Source organism: Tachypleus tridentatus, chromosome 9, assembly GCF_004210375.1.
Source record: "Tachypleus tridentatus isolate NWPU-2018 chromosome 9, ASM421037v1, whole genome shotgun sequence".
NCBI classification, from domain to species: domain Eukaryota; kingdom Metazoa; phylum Arthropoda; class Merostomata; order Xiphosura; family Limulidae; genus Tachypleus; species Tachypleus tridentatus.
This window is the reverse complement of record NC_134833.1, coordinates 65,951,221-65,970,351: the sequence shown is the minus strand read 5'-3', so window position 1 is coordinate 65,970,351 and position 19,131 is coordinate 65,951,221. Positions and strand designations below refer to the sequence as shown.

The following is a 19,131-nucleotide window of genomic DNA, read 5'->3' as shown; positions in this document are numbered from 1 at the left end:
GATATAAAAAGGGTTTTCTAAACTGAGATTTTCATGAAAACAGCAATATTGTCAACATGAAAGTTTTGTTTCTAACTCTTGTTGTCCTCGTAAGCCTGGCGATGGCCAAAGGCGACACTATAGAAGTTGGTTGTCAACTGATGTGTAGTGAGTTCATTTTCAATATTTATTACTATATAAGATATTAATTAATCGTATTACTTGAATAAATAGTATCTTTTTGTATTTTTCAATAAGAAAAACAAAGCAACAGAAACTGAAATAGAATATTATTAACACTCCTACGAAAAGTGGGGCCTAATAGGCCCCAGAGCAACTTGAAAGGTTATTAATATTAGGCTAATAATTTTGTATTTAAAAGAAATTGCCATTTAAATCCATTAATGAATGGATTAACGAGATTCCCACTGTCCCTATCTACTATCTAGCGAAACCACAGCCAGGGGAACTGGGTTGGAGAAATGAGGACTAGAAACGTCTTTTCGTAGGAGGGTTAAAGTAAACTTTTTTATGTGCACAAGAACATTATGATATATATGAAAATATCAAAATTGTCTCCTTAATGACATCACAATTTCCAATAGCTCCAAGGATTCGATTCAGGTTTAAATTACTTTCACAGAATATTTGAACTGCATTATACATGAACTTCTGGAATAATCTCATTAAAGTTGTACACTTCTATTTGAGTCTAAATGTTAAGATCAATTATTGGGGGAAAATAGTATAACTTCTTCCTTCTATTAAATCAAGTATTTTTTACGTAACCTTGCATGTAACAGGACGAAAATATCCTTCTAAAGTAAATCAAACACGAATTTTTATACAGAGAAGAATAAGGAAAATCCTGAAAAAATGAACGAGATACGAAAGTGCGAGAGAAAAATATTTGGTAGAAAGGCATCTTGGGTAAGTATTTGGAATGTTATAACTAATCATTTTTTCTTTAATTCATTACGATTTATGGAAACAATGTTTTATTTTGTAATTGACAGATATTCTCTTCAGTATGAAGACTTCTTTATATACGAATGGTATTTAAAAATTTATTCATATTGAGGGCAAGTTTGACGCAATAAAATTAAATGTCAAGAATGAAAATTTATAACGACAGAATTCAAATATGTTAGGAAAGTATTTAACAATATTTCTGTACTTGAACATCGTGAAAATTATTCATAAATTGTTTCAAATGTGTATTAAAAGAACCAGAAAAAAAGCATAATTTAAAATTGCTGAAATAAAATTTAGAACAGTTATATCGTTCTTAAGATATGAATTTAGGTTTACTGTTAAATGTCACAAAAAATGTAGAATGTGATATTAACGTTGATGCAACAGAAAGTGTTTTTAATCTCAAGCTTCCAGATGCAATTGAGACTTGTAAAAAAATGTAGTTTCTGCAGACAAATTGGACTAATTTTGGAGTGAAACCTGCGATGAAGGACAAGAAGTGAATATGCAGGTGTTGATTAAATATTATCAAATTATGGTTTAATGTCTACTTCCGTAATCAAAATTTATTTTATAAGTTGTACGAAAAAGTTATGTTGGAACATATCTGTAAAGTTCTAAGACCTCATTTCTTTTATTCGTCAAGTGTGTTATAATCTCATTGTTATATAAAATTACTAGTTTCTCTAGAGTACGGAAAGAAAATTTTTTTGTTTATTATTTATCTAATCATACTTAACTATTAATTTCATTAATGATATTTGCAACATCGGAGAAATATGGTATTGGAAGGGAACTATTAATTTAGTTAAAGATAGATATAATGGTAGGAAACTTCGATTAAGCATAGGCACAAAGAGGTAGAAATATGATATTACAATATAGCTATTAATTTCGTTAAATGTACATAGAACTATAATATTAAAAAATCTTGAAATATGTTCTGCAGTAGTCCATTTTTATGCATTCATAATTCCACTAACTTATGTGTGAAATGAACCAAATGCTTGAAGTTGCAGTAAACTACTGAAGAATGAGTTATGTGATATATACGTATCGTATATAAAATTTACTTTAAGGCTTTAGACAAATACAATTTACAATTATGAAAGCTTTTCATAAAACTTTTGATGTTATAAAACATCACATATCATTAAATCTTATTTAACTATTTTTGCAGCAATTCAAAAACTGTATCGCTGACAATTTTGAAGCAGCTGAAGATAATCCAGAATCTTTACTCATTGGAATAATTAAGAAATGTATCTGAAGACGTAAGTTAATGCGGTTAATATGTACCAATATTTAAGAAACAAACTAAACAACTACCACTGAACTACGACATCTTTTGTGCTAAAAAGTACATAAACATTATTATTTATAATAGCATCAAAAGGGTTATACTTTCAAATAACCTAACGCGTTGCATATCGAGCGGTTGGAGCTTATTGTAACTATCCACATATCATGAACTTCAATTTCAGTAAAGTATATCAGGCGTTCAAAAGAATATTATGACGATTTTTATTAATTAACCTATTTGATGTTGTTTTCATATCTATTATATTTTCGTAGCATAGAAAGATAATAATAAAATTATACTTTTATTTTCCAGATTTTTAATGTTATGAAATTATATGGCTATATTTTGATATTTCTACTTTTGACTTTAGTTTTAACAGGCTATTTTTAAAACGAAGATAACAAAACACTTATTAAAACCTTTATTTCCTTACATAGTCTGATGAAGTTCTCCACCGTTAAAATACTATGACTAAATGACATAGTTAACTCTCGATATAAGGCTTCAGTTACACTACATTTTAGGAAAGTAATTCTGAAACAATTAATTTTATATGTTTGATGTACACCAAAGAAACATATGTTGTATTTATCCCTATACACTTATAACAATATAGCAACACTTTACATTAAGGAATGAAATACATCACTGGAGAAATATTAAACACATGTATCAAATCTAAACCAACTAAAATAATGAAACACAAATATCTGTAATAAAATTACATTTTGTTTAATTCAACAACGAAAACGGTGTCATGTAAGAAACAATTTACACTTTTCATTTTTCTGGCTACCAAACTAAGGTTCATACGTTTATATTGTCGAAATATTAAAAAATAAATGATATAGTTTATTTTTTAAAATTGGTTAGAATTTTGTTATTTTCCCCCATACTTCGTATTAATTATTTTGACTGATATATGATGCAATGCTTTTGTTTTTGTTCTGAGTGAATTCACGTTAGAATTTAATTATTTTAAAATTTATAATTACAGCTTAGACGGATCTCTTAACAACTGATGTGGACCAACATTTACATATTACCTATGATATAATAATCTGAATCTGTTGTGGTTTCATTCTATTTAGTATTTGTTTCACTGTCTAATATTTTTATCTAGAAAATAAAACTTTAATAAAGCAATAAAAGTGTTGAATCCGAAGTTGTGTCAGAGTAAAGACCACAGTATGATATTGTTATCTCACTTAAATACATGTTGTGGTTTCTTCGGCACCTGGCTTCGAGGAAAAGAACCCACTGTTGATTTTTTTTTAATTAAAAATATATTGTGAATTATATTTACCCATAATGTTTCAAAAAGGAAAACTGTCTTGAATTTCGAGTGTTTAAAAATGAAAATGTGTTTTAGAAACTTTTTAAAACCATAAACAAATCTTTTCTATTATGGTCACGTTTGTTATTAAAGAACTTGTTTGTTTGTTGTTAAGTGCAAGGCTAAATAATGAAATATCTGCGACCTCACCACCAAAAGTATAGAAACCCGATATTTAGTACCTTTAAAGTAGTTTGAACTTGATTACAAATATGGAATTACAGATATTAAACCATTGACGACTAATTCGCCATAGAGGGTACAGACGTCTCTGACAGTTGAATTCAAGTGTGTTGTATACCGTGTATATCTCGCAAAAAATTTGTCCCGCAGGTAAAACAATCGCGGTCAAAGAATGAAGCTTAAAAAGTTATTCCTGGCTTGTTAACGCGAAAAACATAGACTAGAATGTTGAATGTTTATTCGTAATAATGTTATAAGCGAGTAGATGCATATATGTAAGAAACTGAAACGAACAAAATTATAGCTTTATAAATCATTCTTATATTGAAGTTCAGAAAGAAAGAAAAACTTAACGTTGATACAACGTGTACAAGTAAACTATACAATATGTACAACTTAAACTCAATGTAAAATATAAAAACATTCTTTTATATACGCACATTCTGTCACCACTTTAACATTGACCGTGAAAATAAATACCAATGATGTCGGTTTAAACAGTGGCGTATTCTGCTGAAAACTAAGCTAACTTTTTTCGTAGATGTTATTTAAAAAAACTGTTCATATTTCAAACTATAGAAATGTAAATTTCTTTAAAACGTCTATTCTTAGATTTTCTATCTTGGGAAAATTATGCAACATAACTATGAACGTTTATTTACTTATGTTCAAAGGTTTTATAAATAGAGAACATTAGAATATTCATATCTTAATTATTTAAAAAAATATAGTAACAAAAAGTCAGAAAGAATTATTAAAATTATCTTACTCTTATCTTTACATGAGCAACTTAAATAACTGTTTGTAAACTATTTCCTTGTGTGAAAATAAAATATTTTTATTCACATTCATAATACCCTTCACCGTTTGTAGGCCCAGCATGGCCAGGAAGATTAAGGCGTGCGACTCGTAATCTGAAGGTCGCGGGTTTACTTCCCCGTCGCACCAAACATGCTCGCCTTTTCAGCCGTGAGGGCGTTATAATGTGACGGTCAATCATACTATTCGTTGGTAAAAGAATAGCTACCAGAGTAGGTGGTGATGACTACCTGCCTTCCCTCTTGTCTTCCACTGCAAGCCCTCGTGTAGCTTTGCGTGAAATTCAAAAACAAACCAAACCAGCTAAAAAATCGAAATGACAAAATGGACTAAAATTTATTATTTAGTACTGACTGCTAACAAAGGCAATAATAATGAGCATGAGAGTTTGTCAATCGGAGTTTAATACAAGTGTTAGATTCTAACTGTACCATCAAATCAATATATAAACTGGACAAGTCAGCAAGCCAACCAGGAACAGTTTATAAGGTTGTGTTTTATATTAAATAACCTGTTATGTGATTTGACGAACTGGTATTAGTCACAAAGACAAACATCTTGCACATAGACGAATCGTGCTATACTTTTTTGTAAAAAATTGCACTGTGATGAGATATGCGTATGTATTTCAAAAAATGGATGGAACTATATGTAACTCTATATCTTATCGCACTGGTTTAAAGTATTGATATTATACAAGTATTTGTTTCGGAATTCGCACGTATCTCTACAAAGCAATTTTTAATTTTTTGGCTGATATGCTAAAACTGTGATGACTACTTAACGCCATCTACTACACACTTTGACTTCTCTTGAAGAGCATCCATAACCCTAACCCTAGAAAAGAGTGCGCTTTATCTATATAACATGGCACAAGGAATGCTATACAACATAAGCACGTGTCAACAGTCAGAACAATGTTTCACTTAGTGATGATACAAAGATACATCTCACTTCACTAGATAACATCTTCCTGTAATAAGAGGGTATTAAATGAATGGTCTGACTGATTGTGTACAGGATGCTCTTGGAAGATGCTCGATAACACGTGCCACTATCAGTTGCACTGATGAACTTGAACTAATTCGGATAGAGAGGTTAGCTACCTTATCCCAGCAGTTCATTTATACACTTATGCCTTATCGACTAGGGTTTATAATAGTTTGTGAGGCGATTATACGTTTTACTAACAAATATTAGTTAATAAGTCTGTACAATCAATACCGGTCAGCTGATACTTATTTTCCCTGAAATATGACCTTTGAGAATCTATGGACATTATTTAATAACAGTGATTATGCTTTCTCATACATATAAAACAGATATATACGTTTACCCCTTAGCTGTTTTAGAACGTATAAAATAATTTCATTCGACAAAGAAACCGTTCACATTTCACCCCCATATGTACAGGTATGTAATTATTGAAGCTTCTCTATATTCAAATCTTTAGCGCATGCCACGAATTTTTTTTTGTTTCCTTCCACATACAGGGCTTATCTCTTAAATATGTTATCTTAAAATAGCTTTTTAAAAATATTTATTACTAAGAGAGAAATGTTTAATTTAAAATTGTTACTCATTGGAGTCAAAATTAAAATATTAAACATTGAATAATTCTACTTTTATCATCCTGGTATTTCGGCGATAAGCCTATAAAAATAAAACTGAAAATCATGCGTGGTTCAGTGATTAACGTGTTGAACTGTAAATCCAATGTTTTATTTTTTTGCGTCCACTTACCCCAAAAGTGAGGAATTAATAATAAATCGCGACTCGCAAAGGGTCGTAGGTGAGGTGCGTTATAACAGTAACAGCATATTCTTGTTATTCAACTGGAGTAGTCAGCGTGGTGGTGGAAGGTAACTTTCTTTAGTCTATTAATCTGAAATTAGAGAAGGCTTAACCCAAAACCCATCCACTGATTTTTGGCAAAATTCAAAATAAACTTATAACCCTAATTATACTTAGCAATACAAAAAAAAAGGTATTTTTAATACTTCTTTCCGTTATGTGTTTACGTTGCGTATTATCTACATTTATCCAAATCAAGATGGTGAGTGAGTTACAATCGATCTTAATGGTACAGATATGGTGTACTGAAATAATTTATGCATGGCAGGAATTATTAGTTCGTGATGGTCAATCCCACTATTCGTTCACACAAGCAATACGTTTGTTAATTTACAGCAACTTAAGGTAAGGAGAGAGTTCTAAAGAAAAACATTAACGATATATATTTAACTTTACTCTTATAATAAACAGTGACTTATGTAAGACTAGCATGAAAAATATATCTCCAGTTAGTCAGTGACTGTAGCTTGTGAAATAAAGTAAATGTGATTATTTTAGGAATTTCATTGCACTTAGAAAGAAATAAAAATTTACTGTTAGATTCAACTTACTTAAGACTTTTGTTTCACAATTACTCCCACTATCTAGCATAAAACGTTGAAAACATATTTATATATACTTACACAACAAACACAAACATCCCCTTTTAATATGTAAGTTCTTAGTTCTAAACTTTCTTATTTTGAAGTCTCTATCAACACGATACATTTACACTAAATTTCTATATTAAGTGATTTTAAATAGAACAAGAACGTAGATGTATAAAATAATTCAACATTACAGTTTTTATTCAGAACTGACTATTAATGGTTCAAATGAATAGATGGTAGCAATGCACATGTCTTATTTCCCTTTACCGTATGATACAACTGGTTTAGGCCCGGCATGGCATGCGTGTTAAGGCGTGCGACTCGTAATCCGAGGGTCGCGGGTTCGCATCCCAGTCGCGCCCTTTCAGCAGTGGGGGCGTTATGATGGGACGGTCAATCCCACTATTCTTTGGTAAAAGAGTAGCCCAAGAGTTGGCGGTGGGTGGTGATGACTAGCTGCCTTCCCTCTAGTCTTACACTACTAAATTAGGAACGGCTAGCACAGATAGCCCTCGAGTAGCTTTGTGCGAAATTCCAAAACAAACAAACAAAAACAATTAATGGTTTAGATCAATAGATGGAAGCAATGCACACGTATTATTTCCGTTTACTGTATGATACAACGTTCAAATGAAACTTACGGACAGTACTATCCCTTTCGCATAAGTAAGCAACCTCACTCATGATACAAATGTAACTAATTCTTTCAGTTTGAACTCCAATATTATTGCGAATCGTCCCCAACAGTTGGTCAGGCTAATACACAAGAATAAAATTAATTGATACAAGATTGGGCTGTTTTATAAATTTATATATTTCTTTATGACGGATGCAGAAGTTTTCATCTCTCATGGAAATAATATATTTATACAACAAAGCCAAATTTCTGACACTGGCATTTAACATTCTAAAGAATCAATAAAATAAAAATTCGAATTATGTTCTCATGTGAAAACTTATAAAACTTCACTAGCACAGAAAATGCTGTCCAGACACTTTGTTGTGAATATAATAATCTTATATTTAAAGATGGACCTTCTAATAAACCAATTAGGAAATTAGTATAAAATATATTGGGCATATTTGACTTGCAAGTTATTATGGAACATAATTTGGGATTAAAAACAAACTTTCTGTAAGATACGTGAAAGTGATTTACATTGCAGTCGCAAATCTCGAAACACTACTCACTTCAAACATTTTTATATCACTTTAGTATAAATACATGTAAATCTTGATTCATATGTTGTTTTATTCAGACCTTATGTAAATGAAAATGTGCAAATCCGTGTTTATATTGAAAATAAGTTAATTTCTAAATTTTATTATCCAGGTCGCAATAGCAATGTTTAAAGGGAATAATGGCCATCTTCTGTATTTTTACAACATAAGCAATTAAAAAATAACACATACTATTCGGGAAAAAAGTTTGAGTTACGAAGTGTTATTAAAGTACATGCTTTTATATCCACAGAAATTGGCTTAAAACAATTAATTTTTTTATCAAAGAACTGTTTATAAGCAATAAATGTTTCTGTAAAAGTTATTTTCATTTAACATTTTGAAGAACAGATCTTGCATATGATATGAAGAATTAATATTATTTTACTTGCGTTTTTTTGATAGCAAAGCCATATCGGGCTATCTGCTCATCCTACCAAGGAGGATCGAACCGCTGATTTTAGCGTTGTAAATCCGGAAACATACCGCTGTACTACCGGGTGGACGTTATTTTATTTATATATACATATACACTTTATTTTTCTTTATGTGTAGCATATAAGAGATCTGCTATAAAATTAGTGTAGGAAACAAACAGTGGCTAATTACTCAATAGCAAGAAAATATGAAATTTACAAATAGACATAGAAGAAGTTTTCTTGTGGAAATATTGATGGACAAGTGTTAAAGTGAGATTTTTATTTGTTAAACATTCTGAAGCTGTGGAATGCATCGAAGTTACTGTGATTGTTAACGTTTTTTTCTTTCGTCAACAAAAAATGCTTTTTACTGATATATATTACATTGACTGTGAGAAGGAATAATTAAACTGAAAAGGTGGACTGAAGGCATTAACCATAGTGTAACTTCACACTTAAAACAACAGCAACATTTTACAAACTATTGTTTTATGTGTTCTCTCTTTCTTTTATCTTTAAGTTGTTACAATATAGATATATACATATATATATATATGCTTCAGTGAAACTTCATTATTTTAATGTTCTGTGTTTCTCAAATTTACGTAGAAATCCAAATCTGAATAAAAGTTTATAAGCATTTTGTCTATTTTCCAAAAAAAATGAATGTTTTAAATTAATACTTTTTTCTACGTGTTGTAATAAAAACTCTTTTATCATTAAATAAATTAAACAGACAATACAGAATTAGAAAATGGAACAGACGAGTTTAAAAGTATAAAATACAGCAGTGGTAATCCAACAATAAAGTAAGTAAAATATATATTTAGTTAGTTTGGCGATAGTAATAGAAATGGTAGTTAGGTTTGTCAACAGAAATTATAGAGTAATTGAATAGGCCCAAGCGGACTTTTAACAAGAAGAAAACAACTATGTATATAGTGTTTATGATACGTGAGTAATCTCTGTAGTGTAACGAATTTGATGCACTTACATTTAACATGTTCGAAATTTATGTATTATTTTGGAAACGTGTTTGATACTCATTTATAGTTGAATTTATCGTCAAAAAGTCATGCACACCTCCTGTAGAGGTAACCTAAGCCTCACACCGACACAATGTATATTTTTACTATTAAGAAATATAAGTAAAAACCTTTTTGTTGTGACAATTGAAGATAATAATTTAATTTTAAATTCAGATATAGCTTAGTTTACTTTTAATGTGGAACATAAATTCACTGCAATCAGCATTAACAATGATTATTTCCATTTTGTTGATATAACGACGTAACTTACGTTTCCCTCTTTCTCTCTTTCTTCTCCGTATTTCGTTATAAAGATCTTGGAGGATCAGATTCATATTGACCTCTTCCTCCCTCCTGTACTTGGATGCACAACTTCTGTTAAATGTATTTATAGAAGTTTCATGAGTGCCAGAGTCATCACAAGATTAAGGGCAACTGATGCCCTGAGCACAGCCCAACAATGGTGACCCCCTCGGCCCCTCCATTGCTTTACTGACAAGACATTAAGACTCAATAAGTGCTGAAAGTGAAATAAAAGTTTGAAAATTTATTACCCTTTTTCAGTTTTCTTCCAGGTCAGACCCCACAACTATATTAAATAAAAACGTTTTTATTTTAGTTATTTAACAGATTGGGCATGGATCAAAATCAAGCTATGATTGAGGCCTTTTATTCAGAAATGACGAGGGAAACTACTTCTTTGATTAATGAAAATTAAAAAGAATTATTTTTACTGTATATTTGTTTTCACTCTAAGTTAACAGTTCTCACTTTGGTGTTAAGAAAAATGAAAAATTCACTCAAAACCCTTTCATTAAAAAAAATTCCACTTTGATGTTAACAATTTCACACTTCGAACTTAAAACTCTGTAAGCAAATTATTTGCTCATACCTTAATATTTATTTAAATTTTAAAAGGTTTTTTCTACATTTTTTAATTGAAAAGTCTTTGATCAAGTCCTCAAAACTAATTTGGCGTAAGAAATCTGCTTCTATGCTTCGCGGAGACAAGGAATCCAGCCTGTCCTGTTGCATAGTTGTTCTGTTGGGATTTTTAATACGCTTGAGTTCAGAAAATGAATACTCATCTGTGCAATTTGTCACTATTAATATTAAAAGTATACGCAATGCAATGTCTACGTGACATCATCTGGCACAACACGTAGAAAAAAAATTGTTTGCTATTTCTCATTTGGGTTTCTAGTTTTTCAACAGTTGTGGAGAAAGTGATGATACGAAATTTATCTCTGGGATACAGATCTACTTCTTGTGCATCTCTATCATTGAGTACCTTAATCAACAACTGGTAATGTTTCCTTTGCATCCGCTTCAAATTTTTCATGGTTATCCCTTAAAGTGCGTAGTTGGTCAACTAATAATCCGTACATATCTGCACATGTTTCTAAGTTGACATCCTTATTTTGCAGAACATGACTTACTTCAGGAAACTTTTACAAAATCTCATCCCACATAATCAACATAAAAACAAATTCTAGCTCTTGCATCTTATTTGCAATATTGTCTGTTTCTTTTCTGGTGTCTTCCTTTTGTCATTGGTCTTCAACAGCATTTCGGCCTTCCAGATTTAGTGAATGGGCTGAACAGGGCACACATATGGCAATATTATTTTCTTCTAAAATCTTTTGCTGCATCCCCTTATAACGCCCAGACATGTTAGCAGCATTGTCGGAAGACTGACCCCTACATTTTGAAAAATTAAGTTTGCAAACTTCATGTAAATACTGCAATACCTGGTTTGCCGTTTCCTCACTGATATGGCTTTTCAATTCCAAAGTATCAAATTATAACACTTAACTGATCTATATGTGATAGATGTGGTGTCGAGTCAACTGACAAGCTAAAATAACAAAAGGAAATTACTTCATCAACAATGAACGCGTGGACCTTCTGAGCCATTGGTTCAATGCGTGCTTTACAGGTGGTTTTGGACAAGTAATAAGGATTTCCATATTTCGAAATGTGCCTTGCTAATAATGGATCAAACTGACATATGAGCTTAAGCAGCCCTAAAAAATTTCCCATTCTGTAGTGAAACAAATTTTTCATCTGTTTCTCAAAAAGCCAGACACGTTTAGCTAACGTACGAATAACAACTATTATATGCTCCAAGACATGTTCCCAGTAATTGCACTCTTCTTTAATTTGTTTTCCAACTGTTGTCGCAAGCCTAAACCTTGTCTGCGAGGTACCTATCTTAGCATAGAGTCTTTGTAAGTAGTGTTTCTTTCATGATGATCAATTACAATAGTATTTCGCAAATCACTGAACCCAACAAAACGCTAGTAAAATTTAGGGACAAAAAATGTACAAACAAAGCAATAACCTGGCCCTGTTGATGGTGAATAGAATAACCACTCTCTCTTGTATTTCTCACCATTGGCTTTTACCCCAAAAACACAGGTAAGTTGCGAGAACTTTTAGGCCTAACATTCTGTAAAAAAACAAGGGTAAGATGTAAGAACACTTCGGCCTGACACTCTTTAAAAAAACATATCTACAGTTACGACATAAAGTGTTCGTACCCCTGCGTCGTGAGTAGTTGTTAACTTAAAAAGTATCACGATTAGGATAATGAAAGTAGTGTATGTTATAAATATTACTCTAACACACGTCTACATAAATTGTTATGTAAATTAAATGACAAATAAACTGTTTATAAACAAATAACCAAACATAGAAGGCGCAGAAATTATTCGTGCGTCTACTTTAATGGTCAGTTGTGTTGCCTTTCAGGTGAATTACTTGGCGTATTCTCTCTTCATAGCTCTCCATGATCGTTTTACAGTACTCGACTGGTATTTTCTTCCATTCTTCTTTACAGAAGGCCTCCAAATCTGGCAAATTCTTCGGATGACGCTGATGAACCCTGGTCATCAACTCATGCCAAACGTTTTCAAATGGGTTGAGATCGGGTGACTGCGATGGCCACTCCAGAACGCTTATATGCTTCCTCTGCAACCAGGCAATTATTGTTCTTTTTAATTTCGTGCAAAGCTACTCAAGGGCTATCTGCGACTTGGCAATTTAGCTTTAAACAGTAGATTTTGGCACATTAAATTATGTAGCAATACCGGAGACACACGAGACTTGTAATTTACATTAATTCAGTTTTTTAAATCACTGGACAGTTGTTTCCTGTTCGACATGATGACCAAGCAGATAATGATGGAGACGGTGTTAAATTGCCGGAAGTAAATGTTTTGCTGGCTAAATTCCAATAATTATGAACCCAGTGTCTAGTTCTAGAATAGTATAATGTAGTTTATTCGCCAAACTAAACAAAATTTTTACTGGAATTAGTTTTTTCACACGTTCTGAACTGTACGAACACTTTCTGCTCCTCATATATTTAGTTATTTGTTTGTAAACAGTTAATTTGTAGTTTAACTTACATAAAATTGATGTAGATGTGTATTATTATAATATTTATAATAAACAATACGTCTATTAGCCGAAACGTGATACTTTTTAAGTTATGAGCAAAAAACTACTCGGGTCGCAGGGGTACGAACATTTTTTGTTGTAACTGTAAGCTGCAAGAAAACATGAATGCACATGTCGGATGTTGTCAACATGTTCACCCTTATTTCACCTGTTCAGTTTTTTTTGTATAGATAAAACATACAGTACTATTATATTTATATAGATACAACATACGGCACTGTTATATCTATACAAATACAACATACAGTACTATTATATTTATATAGATACAACATACAGCACTGTTATATCTATACAAATACAACATACAGTACTGTTATATTTATATAAATACAACGTACACTACTGTTATATTATATAGATAAAACACAAAATTAGACATATACCTTTCATCGAGTTACATTAGGTTCCTTTTTCTATTAATTCTTCATTTAGAAGGTTATTTAAAAGCAAAACGTATAAATAACTTGCATTTGTATGGTATTTAGAATCAAACAGATAATTAAAATAATAAGTTTATAATAACATATAAGTCAAAAGAAGTTATATGTAGTTAAACGCTTGACAGCTTTAACATAGAATGTACTGCTTGAGCTATTTACTTGGTTTCAATTTCACAAAGTTTATCAAAGTGTTTGATTTTTCTTTAGGAGTTGATATTTCTTAAATTTAATGATCCCAAAAATACTTCAGTCCAATGTATTTTGCTTGCATATATTGCCTGTTTTTACTTTTCTTAACATCGTAACACCCTGGTCAACCATCTGTGATTATATTATTATTTTCCTAGTATTTCAATATTTTGACGTTTCAGTCTTGCGCACTTGTTATCTAGAACGAATCAAAGACTCTGCTCAATAACAAATAATAAATGATATTTTACAATGTTTGAGTTACGTCTTGATACGGGAAATGTACAATAACACATACAAATCTATTTACTATAAGAAACGTATGTACTGTTTTTTGTTATCAAGACATCAGAAACATTTACATGTCATATACTGTTACAACATGAAACACTGAAAAGAGTTCATTCATAGCATGAGATATCGAAGAGTACTCAATCACATCTTCATGTGTATCGTGTTTGTAGTTAATGCGTGATTTAGACTGCTAAAAGGAGTTACCAGTAAATATTATTTATTCAAAAAGGAATTTAATATAACAGTGTGGTCTTTGATACAAGAAACGAGTGTGTTCTATATAATATAGGCTTATGTAGTTCCTTATATATACACATATATCTATCTTCTAATTTTTAGTTTTTTTAATAAATACAATTACATGAAACTTTGCTTTTGTAAGTAATAACTCATTTGATAACGTTTTTAATCATTTAAGTTTCATTGTCATTATCTAGATAGTTATGTTATTACTTTTTTTAAATTCGTATTTTCTGTTTTCCGGTAGGATGGACTTGCAAAATGTTTAATCACAACAAAATTTAAACAATTTTGAAAAGATAGACTGAAATTTAACATATTAATTTAACATACCTTTAATTCTGAAAAAATAATTAATTTCTACATATTTCAAGGTAAATATAATTTAACTGCAGTTATAATTATTGTAACATATTCAAATTGTTTTGTCACGTATGGTGGCACCAGTTTACCGATATTATTCTGATGTGCAGCTTAAATAAGTTACTTTCGTAAGATACAATAAATTACCCATATAATTAGGGAAGTATATAAACTTACCCGAGAACACACACCAGTACAAAGCTGTGTTAGAAGACTTACTTTTGTCTTAGATCTCTATTTTGATATAATATTTAATACACGTCGAGTTATGAAAATATTATAAAGTCGTGCTACCAATAATATATTGTTCGTGCTTATCACAAGATTGGTTGTTCAGAGCCTGTGTTTTAACTTATATTTCTCTATTTCAAAAAAAGCACGAAAATATTTGAAATTTAAAGTCTAACGCTTGAAGTATCAAAATAAATTTTTCTCTAGCCCTAACTTAGAAGAGAAAAACTATTTGATTAAAAGTTAAGTAAAAATTAAATCTTCATGGAGTCGAGTAACTTTATGTGGTATTAACCCGTTCAATCGTTATATACCTTTCTTCTGTACCACCCTTATTCCATCTAACCCTTCTTCACTACATGTGCGGTTGCTCTGTGGTCCACTCATCCACCTTTTATGTCCCTATCGCTTTTTCTCTACTTTCGGCCCAAGAGTCAAATAGCCAATAAATACGAGACGGTTTAACAAACTAATGTTTTTCAACAAAAGAGTAAATCTATGAAGATGTAAATGTACTATAATAATGAGTCTACACGTGCATTGTACGTGATTTCCACAGCCTAAGATCCAGGTAGCAAGCAAGTACGAGAGACGTATTGACAGACGAACATACAGTGACAAGAGAGAGCTGTTTGATGGGGAAGGTTTCGGTTTTGTTACTTGTTTAATAAGCTTCTCAGTATAGTCTAAATCCCTTTAATCTATTGAAATATATCAAAGTTGAATAAAAACTTGTGTCAAGAAGCTCACGTTGTGTCTTTATGACACTGATGTTTGTTTCGTTATAGTTGTTTCGTGTATTATTCCTATTATGTTACTAATTCTATTTTTATAAAAGAAAAAGTGTATTTATTCTCATACATAGTTACAAAGAACCATCTTAACTTTGGCTGTATAACTAAAATAATGGAAATAAGAGAATTATAAAAGATCCAATTTATTTTTAGTGATCAAGTAAGTAACTGAAGAAATACAAAACAACGCAAGAATTATTTTCAATTCCCTTCAAAATTGGTCAATTTTACCAAATGGAATGGTAACAAAAATTAAAATATCAAATATTCCAACCTTCTTTCGGTTCCTACTTTAAAATATTTTATTGTGAGAGGTCCTAATGGAATATTGCAAACGTAGCTGTTTCCTTATAGCTAAGAGACCAAAGTATCGCGTGAGAATTTTTAGAACTCTGTATTATTGATAATTGTATTAAAGAACTATTTTTATCTGACCTTGGTAAATTATTTTAATTAGAAAAAAAAAGATATTACTAAATAAATAACATTATAATGGCGAAATTTAAACTAAAACCGTGGAGTTGCATAAATATACAGAGTGATCGAAGCCACTAAACATTGCGGTTATTTTCCAAACTTTGTGTCATTGTGAACTACACCGGACGTTTTTTATATTTATTTATCAACTAAAACATGAAAATAATTGTTTATAGTTTTACTAAACTTTTGTTAAAATAATTATACATATGTGTTTTAGAGGTAGAATTGAAAAGACGTAGAGGCCTAAAGCATTCTTTGGTTGGCTGTACCCTCTGCTGTGGACTGCAGTTTCCTATATTCATTCCTAATCACAACAGTTTGGGTTAGCAAACCAAAGAAATACCCTTAGATCTTTTGTATTTTTGAAATGTACATAATATCTATGGAGTTTTAAGTCCGGGTTACTTCACTATATAATATATTAACCTAAATGTTAAAATGATGTGGAACAAATATTAACCTATTAAAACATTTATAATATGCTTACCTCTGATTAGTTTGTTGTTGTTCAGTTGTTTGTTTTTTGGTGTAATTAATATATTTCATTTACTTACGGTTATTTGTAAGTAACGGCCTGGCATGGCCTAGCGCGTTAAGGCGTGCACTTCGCAATCTGAGGGTCGCGGGTTCGCGCCCGAGTCGCGCCAAAACATGCTCGGCCTCGCAGCCGTGGGGGCGTTATAATGTGACGGTCAATCCCACTATTCGTTAGTAAAAGAGTAGCCCAAGAGTTGGCGGTGGGTGGTGGTGACTAGCTGCCTTCCCTCTAGTCTTACACTGCTAAATTAGGGACGGCTAGCACAGATAGCCCTCGAGTAGCTTTGTGCGAAATTCAAAAACAAACAAAATATTTGTAAGTAAAGTTTTACTAGATTAATATATTCATATGCACAGGAATTTACTTCATAGGATGATAACATATACATTAATAGATATTTAAAGCATGTATAAACACTAATTGAAAAAAAAAATTTCATAAAACATATTCTTTTTGCACGTGTTTTATACACGTACATTAGCAATCATACAGTTTCAATAAGAAATAAATTACATCATCCGACAAAGACAGCTTATTTCACGTTCAAATTTATTACATTATACTTCCAATGATGGCGTTTAGTAATTAGTAACATTGTGACTGCCACAAATAGGGCTTGGAATCATGTTATGATGCCGAACTCGAAAAACAGTGGGAGGAGAAGATGGCCACCTTTAAGGACAGAGGACCACCCAAACTTCCCAAGTGGGACCCCTCCATCCCTAGGAACAAAGAGGTCGGTGCTCGTCGTCATGAGGAAGAAGAAGATATTGAATTACACATGCCTTCCATACCTTAGCCGACAGGTGCTAAGCCTGCTGATGATGATGAAGAGAATGAAGATGAGAATGATAAAGAAGATGTTCATGGTGTGGTTTTGAATTTCGCGCAAAGTTACACGATGGCTATCTGTGCTAGATGCCCCTAATTTAGTACTGTAAGACAAGAGGGAAAGCAGCTAATTATTATTACCCACCGCCAACTCTTGGGCTACTCTTTTATTAACGAATAGTAGGCTTGACCGTCATATTATAATGCCGCCATGGCTGAAAGGACGAGCATGTTTGGCGTAACGGCAGGGATTCGAACCCGCGACCCTCGGATCACTGGTCGAGTCCCTTAACCACCTGATCTACAGTCACAGAAATAAACCACAAAACGTAATCTAGTAGCCTGAAACCTGAAAAACATGGCTCTATTGGAAAGTGGCCAAATGGTTCTAATTGAAGGGTTCATGAACCCATTTCTACTGTTTGTCAAACTGTTACTATGAAGCTTAAACTGCGAAAAGTGGAAAACAAAAATTGTTTGTCAGAATAAAAGTCAACATTGTGTGCTATTGTTATAGTAGAAGGTTCCCGAGTCCTATTAAATCACCATACAGTAATCTTAGTTAATACAGGTAAATGAATAATGTCAGAACATTGAACCTAATTTATTATACGATATTATTCAGCGGATCAGCTGTATATATACGGGCATAGCATGGCCAGGTAGTTAGTGCGATGGACTCGTAATCTGAAGGTAGCGAGTTCGAATCTCTGTCATACAAACATGTTCACCCTTTCAGCTGTGGGAGCATTATATTGTGACGGTTAGTTCCACTAATCGCTGGTAAACTAGTAGTGTAAGCGTTGGCAGAAGATGGTTCTGCTAGATTCTTCCCTCTAGTCTAACATTGTTAAATTAGAAGTAGCCAGCGCAAATAGGCCTCGTGTAGCTTTGTGTGAAATTCAAAAAACAAACAAACATTTTCTATTTTAACCTTGTTTTCCCCATGGTTTTAGTCTGATAAAGTGGTATTTTATGTTTGTTAAATCCTAGAAGAAAGTTTTACTTTTGAGCTGCACCCAAACAAAATGGCCACCTAAGAAACGTTGATCAACACCATTGTTCCCAGACAATGGTGTTGCGTAATCTCCGAGAACTGCTTTATTATAGCTGTTAAGACTGAAAAAAAAAATGGTGTTATGTATTCTCATCTGGAAAGTCTTATATTTCAAGCTGATGGAACTACAATACTACGAAATAACTGTTATTCAAAGACATTTATTCTTTTGTCCATCAATTAATGTTCAAACGTAGTTTTAAATAATATTTACTTGGTATCTACAGTTTTCCATAAATTGTTCACCTCTGTTTTGTTTGAACTCAAGCACAAAGTAACACAATGTGCTGTCGAAGTTCTGCCCATCATGTGTATCGAAACACGAGTTTTAGCTTTGTGAGAATTTTACCTGACTAAAAATCCTAAATAAAGAAAAATTGGTTATGCAAACAAATTAAGAATATGTATTATACTATGTATGGTTGACTTTGGTGTCGAGTCTTTATCATTTAGCAGGAAAAAAAATATATGTATGCCAACTTTTACGTCCCTTCAAGTG

At 31.8% G+C, this 19,131-nt stretch overlaps 1 protein-coding gene and 1 long non-coding RNA gene across 2 annotated transcripts in view; both read left to right on the top strand.

Moving 5' to 3' along the window:
* The window catches only part of LOC143227385 (uncharacterized), an 89,689-nt gene continuing 70,558 nt past the window's right edge, over positions 1–19,131 (top strand). Inside the window, exons 1-2 of the mRNA XM_076458837.1 lie at positions 1–147; positions 830–909. Coding sequence (XP_076314952.1) covers positions 57–147; positions 830–909 — 171 coding nt within the window. The 5' untranslated portion in view covers positions 1–56. The remainder of the gene's footprint in view (positions 148–829; positions 910–19,131) is intronic.
* Positions 2,011–3,416, top strand: LOC143227125 (uncharacterized). Its single transcript, XR_013014895.1, has 2 exons — positions 2,011–2,228; positions 3,255–3,416. It is a non-coding gene; the product is annotated as an uncharacterized LOC143227125 (long non-coding RNA).